Source organism: Eriocheir sinensis, chromosome 31, assembly GCF_024679095.1.
Source record: "Eriocheir sinensis breed Jianghai 21 chromosome 31, ASM2467909v1, whole genome shotgun sequence".
In the NCBI taxonomy this organism is placed as follows: Eukaryota; Metazoa; Arthropoda; class Malacostraca; order Decapoda; family Varunidae; genus Eriocheir; species Eriocheir sinensis.
In genome coordinates, this window is record NC_066539.1 from 4,117,053 (window position 1) to 4,122,817 (window position 5,765).

Below are 5,765 nucleotides of genomic sequence, written 5' to 3' on the forward strand. Positions count from 1 at the left end.
AAAAAAAAAACTTATGAATATCCCCCTTATTAAAGCCCTTCATCCATTTATAAACCTCGATCATGTCTCCACGCACCCTTCGCCTTTCCAGAGAATGCAAGTTTAACTGTTTGAATCTTTCCTCGTATGGCAAGTTTCTTAACCCCTAAATCATCTTAGTCATCCTCCTCGGCACCGATTCGAATATTTTGATATCCATTCTATAGTAAGGCTTTGCGTGGTTTTGCTGTTGCCTCTATTACTCTCTATTCTTCTGTTGTAATATTCCGATTTAGAAAGGTGAATCAATCCTCGCACTTGTCTCTTTAAGGAGGTGAGGGATGGAAGAGGGGGGGTGAGGGGAGGAGAGCTGTGTGGGGGGGAAGGGGAGGAGAGAAGGGAGGGAAGAGGGGGGTGAGGGGAGGAGTGAAAGGAGGAGAGAGGGGGGTGAGAGGAAGAGAGAGGAGGAGAGGGGAGGGAAGAGGAGGGTGAGGGGAGGAGAGAAGGGAGGGCAGAGGGGAGTGAGGGGAGTTTGTCTTGTTTGTTTTGTTCATCACTGCCTGAAGGCTGAAGGTAACATGTGTTTTTTGTTCACCTCACCTGCTTGTGTGTGTGTGTGTGTGTGTGTGTGTGTGTGTGTGTGTGTGTGTGTGTGTGTGTGTGTGTTGGAGGGGGAGGAGGGGCTGGACATCATCCCAGTAATGAACAAGACGTCTTCAGCCTCGCGAAATGCATCTTTTTTTATATACTCACAGAAGTATAAATTGAGGATGTACACTGTCTCCTTCCATAAGGTGCAGCCCGATCACCAGGCATTGAGCGTGGCTGAGGCCGGAGCCGCCGCAGCCCACCGCGACGGGGCTCGATCTTACGTCGCGGCTGAGGTGTCTCCTGGACACCGACGGGAGGAGCCCATTGCCGGCCCTCTCGAGATGGACTTTGTCACCCTCCGGCAGGAGGCTGACAAAGTCGTGGCCGCTATCGAGGCCTCCCTCCAGGACCTCATCCTGGAGGAAACCCTCCACCAGGAGGCTGGTAAAGTTGTGGCCGCTATTGAGGCCTCCCTCCAGGACCTCATCCTGGAGGAAACCCTCCACCAGGAGGCTGGTAAAGTTGTGGCCGCTATTGAGGCCTCCCTCCAGGACCTCATCCTGGAGGAAACCCTCCACCAGGAGGCTGGTAAAGTTGTGGCCGCTATTGAGGCCTCCCTCCAGGACCTCATCCTGGAGGAAACCCTCCGGCAGGAGGCTGGTAAAGTTGTGGCCGCTATTGAGGCCTCCCTCCAGGACCTCATCCTGGAGGAAACCCTCCGGCAGGAGGCTGGTAAAGTTGTGGCCGCTATTGAGGCCTCCCTCCAGGACCTCATCCTGGAGGAAACCCTCCGGCAGGAGGCTGGTAAAGTCGTTGCCGCTATCGAGGCCTCCCTCCAGGACCTCATCGGCCTCCCTCCAGGACCTCATCCTGGAGGAAACCCTCCGGCAGGAGGCTGGTAAAGTCGTTGCCGCTATCGAGGCCTCCCTCCAGGACCTCATCCTGGAGGACGAGGATTAGGACGTCCAGGCACCAGGCGGCAACGCTAGAGCACGGCGGAGGTGGCGGCCCCTGGCTGGGGAGCCCCGTCGAGGGCGTGGCCCCCCTGGGGCCCCCCCTTAGGGTGTGGCCCCCTTTAGGGCGTGGCCCCCCTGTGGCCCCCCTTTAGGGCGTGGCCCCCCTGTGGCCCCCCTTTAGGGCGTGACCCCCCTGTGGCCCCCCTTTAGGGCGTGACCCCCCTGTGGCCCCCCTTTAGGGCGTGGCCCCCCTGTGGCCCCCCTTTAGGGCGTGGCCCCCCTGTGGCCCCCCTTTGGGGCGTGACCCCTGGCCCCTCCTGGAGCGGGCGTCCCCAGCAGGGCGTCGCCGCCGCCGCCGGGCCCTGGGTTGTCTGCCGCAGCCTGGAGGTGCAAATCCGTGCCCGTTCTTTTCGTTTCATATCGTTCACTTTCGTTTCGTACAGTTCCGTTACGTTCACGGCCGCCGCAGCACTCCGGAACATGGCCCTTCACTGAGAATGCCTTTTCTCTCCGTCTTTTCTCTCCGTCTCTTCTCTTCGTCTTTTCTTCTCCTCGTGTCTCTGCATCGTTCCTTCTGTTCCCTCGTGATGTATTCCTCCGTGGTCGGGGCGGCGAGTGTTGTGTCTGAGGTGAGGTGAGGCGGCGCGCAGCCACCCAGCCGTTCGTCCTCCCTCTCGGGCTGGCTGATAAATGGGCACTGCCTGGGGACACCTGGGGAAGGTAGGCTGTGGCACCCCGGGTGTCACGCTGGCCCAGTGTCCCGGGGTGACGGGTCCTTGCCCACCACAGACTCCAGGGCCAAGGCGCCGGAGATGAACACAAGAACATTAGAACATAAGGGGTCTGCAAGAGACCGGTAGGCCTATGCAAGGCAGCTCCTGTGAACCTAAACCCGCACAGTCATCACTGTCCACGAACTCATCGAATATATTGTTAGTTTGTCCATTGTGTTGGCACTCGCATCGCGACTGCCAAGTCTATTCTACTCATTCACCACTCTGTTGGTAAAGCAATTCTTGCCCATGTTCTTGTTGAGTCTGGCCATTGTGTTGGCACTCACCTCGTGACTGCCAAGCCTATTCTACTCATTCACCACTCTGTTGGTAAAGCAATTCTTGCCTGTGTTCTTGTTGAGTCTGAGTTCATCGTACCTGAGGGAGCCCTCCGCCTGGTACTCTTGAACGCGAACCTTTTCTCGGCCCCTCAGAACATTTTTATTACACCTGTCATTGTTATAAGGTTTAAGATCCTGAATATTTGATGAAGTTTGGACGAATAGTTTTTTTCTTCGGAAAAACGAGATTCTATGGATTCTATTTTCCATAGTACGCCTTTGACTGCTGATCCACAAGATATTTATACGCAATGCAACAATGCGTCCATAAAACATTTCGAAAATGTATCATCATCTTTACGAAAAAAATATAACTCAAAGATTTTATTTCCCTCGAAACGCAGATAAAAAAAATCTATATAATATCATGACTGAAGGAGATATCGAAAATGTTCTTCGGACGAAAATTTTATCTTTCCTTCAGCTTCCACATGGCGCCGTCACTCTTATCACAGGTTAAGGGAGGAGCGTCGCTTCAAACCTGTAATCAGACATTCACTCTTAAAGAGAAGGCCTGATAACACTCCCTAACAGCCTGTTCTTAATCATTCCTCCCAGCCTGCTCTTCCACCCTCCCTCCCAGCCTGCTCTTTCACCCTCCCTTCCAGCCTGTTCTTCCACCCTCCCTCCCACCCTGCTCTTTCACCCTCCCTTCCAGCCTGTTCTTCCACCCTCCCTTCCAGCCTGTTCTTCCACCCTCCCTCCCAGCCTGCTCTTTCACCCTCCCTTCCAGCCTGTTCTTCCACCCTACCTTCCAGCCTGTTCTTCCACCCTCCCTTCTCGCAACATGGCTTCCGTAGTAAACGTTCGTGTTTGACTAACTTACTTGATTTTTTTCACTATATTTTTGAGGTGTTCGATGAAAGCAGATCAGTAGATATCATATATCTGGATTTTCAAAAGGCATTTGATAAGGTCCCCCACCAACGATTGCTCAGCAAACTACTGGCGCACGGTATCTCGGGTAACATTCACAACTGGCTTGCGGACTGGCTCTCTGAGCGGAAACAGAGAGTAGTTCTAAACGGTGTTACATCTAACTGGCTCGATGTCAAAAGCGGCGTACCTCAAGGATCAGTGCTTGGCCCCATGCTCTTCTTAATTTATGTTAATGATATCGATGATGGGCTCACTTGCAAAGTATCAAAATTTGCTGATGACACAAAAATTGCTAGTAAAGTAACTGCGACACTCGACGAAGAAGTTTTACAATCAGATCTAGATCGACTTGCACGTTGGGCCAATCAATGGCAAATGAAATTTAACGTTGACAAATGTAAAGTGTTGCACATCGGAAAAAATAACAATCGCGTTCGGTACGTAATGAATGGCCAACAACTTTCTGCAGTAAGTAAAGAAAAGGATCTTGGAATCACTATATCAAATTGGTTGGCTTCATCGGACGAGTCTTTAATAATAAATCGGAAAAAGTAATATTAAAACTGTATAATTCGTTGGTTCGACCCCGTCTAGAGTACTGTGTACAGTTTTGGTCTCCCTACTACAGAAAAGACATAGAAAAGTTGGAACGGGTCCAACGAAGAGTAACAAAGATGATTCCTAGGTTGAGAAATTTGTCATATGAACAAAGGCTTAAAGAAGTAAATTTATTCAGCCTATCAAAACGAAGAATGCGAGGCGATCTAATAGAAGTGTTTAAAATGTTTAAAGGATTCAGTGATATTAATGCGGAAGATTACTTTACAATTGATCGATCAAATAGAACAAGAAGAAATCACAATTTGAAGATAAGTGGTAAAAGATTCTCGTCGTACGAAGCTAAACACTTCTTCTTCAATCGAGTTGTTAATGTTTGGAACTCTCTACCTTGTGATGTCGTTGATAGTACAACAGTTACGGCCTTCAAGAATAGATTAGACAAGTGTTTTGAATCCAACCAGCAACTAAGATATTACTCATTGTCGTAATAACGTTAAGTTCTTTCGAATACTGGTGTCCTTGTCCGCCTTTATCGCCCGGTTAGTGGTAGCAGTAATGGTAGTTCTTTCCTCTTTCCTACATAAATTCCATGCAGTTTTTCCATGCTGCATGGTTCTTTTTCCTTTCCTGCCAGCTTTGGCTGGAGGGATGGGGGGGTAGGGAGGAGCCTTCGCCTTTGCTGTCCTTCCACCTTTGATTAGATAGTTAGTGTAGCTTGTCACAAACAACCTCGTAAGGACCAGCAGGTCTGCTGTTGTTTGTTCTTCCTTTGTGTTCCTTTGTGTTCCTTCCAGCCTGTTCTTCCACCCTCCCTTCCAGCCTGTTCTTCCACCCTCCCTTCCAGCCTGTTCTTCCACCCTCCCTTCCAGCCTGTTCTTCCACCCTCCCTTCCAGCCTCTTCCACCCTCCCTTCCAGCCTGTTCTTCCACCCTCCCTCCCAGCCTGCTCTTTCACCCTCCCTTCCAGCCTGTTCTTCCACCCTCCCTTCCAGCCTGTTCTTCCACCCTCCCTTCCAGCCTGCTCTTCCACCCTCCCTTCCAGCCTGTTCTTCCACCCTCCCTTCCAGCCTCTTCCACCCTCCCTTCCAGCCTGTTCTTCCACCCTCCCTCCCAGCCTGCTCTTTCACCCTCCCTTCCAGCCTGTTCTTCCACCCTCCCTTCCAGCCTGTTCTTCCACCCTCCCTTCCAGCCTGCTCTTCCACCCTCCCTTCCAGCCTGTTCTTCCACCCTCCCTTCCAGCCTGTTCTTCCACCCTCCCTTCCAGCCTGTTCTTCCACCCTCCCTTCCAGCCTGCTCTTCCACCCTCCCTTCCAGCCTGTTCTTCAACCCTCCCTTCCAGCCTGTTCTTCCACCCTCCCTTCCAGCCTGTTCTTCCACCCTCCCTTCCAGCCTGCTCTTCCACCCTCACTTCCAGCCTGCTCTTCCACCCTCCCTTCCAGCCTGGTCTTCCACCCTCCCTTCCAGCCTGTTCTTCCACCCTCCCTTCCAGCCTGCTCTTCCACCCTCACTTCCAGCCTGCTCTTCCACCCTCCCTTCCAGCCTGGTCTTCCACCCTCCCTTCCAGCCTGCTCTTCCACCCTCCCTTCCAGCTCCTTTCTCCCTCCCTTTCACCTCCTCTCATCCTCCCTTCCAGCTTGTTCCTTAGTCCTCCCTCCTACACTCTCTTCTACCTCCCAGCCACTTCTT

At 52.1% G+C, this 5,765-nt stretch overlaps 1 protein-coding gene across 1 annotated transcript; it reads right to left on the minus strand.

Moving 5' to 3' along the window:
• Positions 1–712: 712 nt before the first annotated feature.
• On the minus strand, positions 713–2,008 carry LOC127005999 (uncharacterized). The gene is made up of 3 exons (XM_050875481.1): positions 1,968–2,008; positions 1,435–1,672; positions 713–1,340 (listed from the first exon to the last, which is right to left on the minus strand). Exons 1-3 carry the CDS (start codon positions 2,006–2,008, stop codon positions 729–731), a joined length of 891 nt encoding a protein of 296 aa, XP_050731438.1. The 3' UTR covers positions 713–728.
• Between the last annotated feature and the right edge of the window lie 3,757 nt (positions 2,009–5,765).

Bases quoted from the DNA above. Each gene is read 5' to 3' on its own strand.
- LOC127005999 (XM_050875481.1), bottom strand. From the start codon at position 2,008: ATGTTCCGGAGTGCTGCGGCGGCCGTGAACGTAACGGAACT. The intron at 1,673-1,967 runs GTACGAAACGAA...CACGCCCTAAAG, and splicing joins GCCGTGAACGTAACGGAACT to GGGGGCCACAGGGGGGCCAC. The intron at 1,341-1,434 runs GTCCTGGAGGGA...CTCCAGGATGAG, and splicing joins AGGGTTTCCTCCAGGATGAG to GTCCTGGAGGGAGGCCTCAA.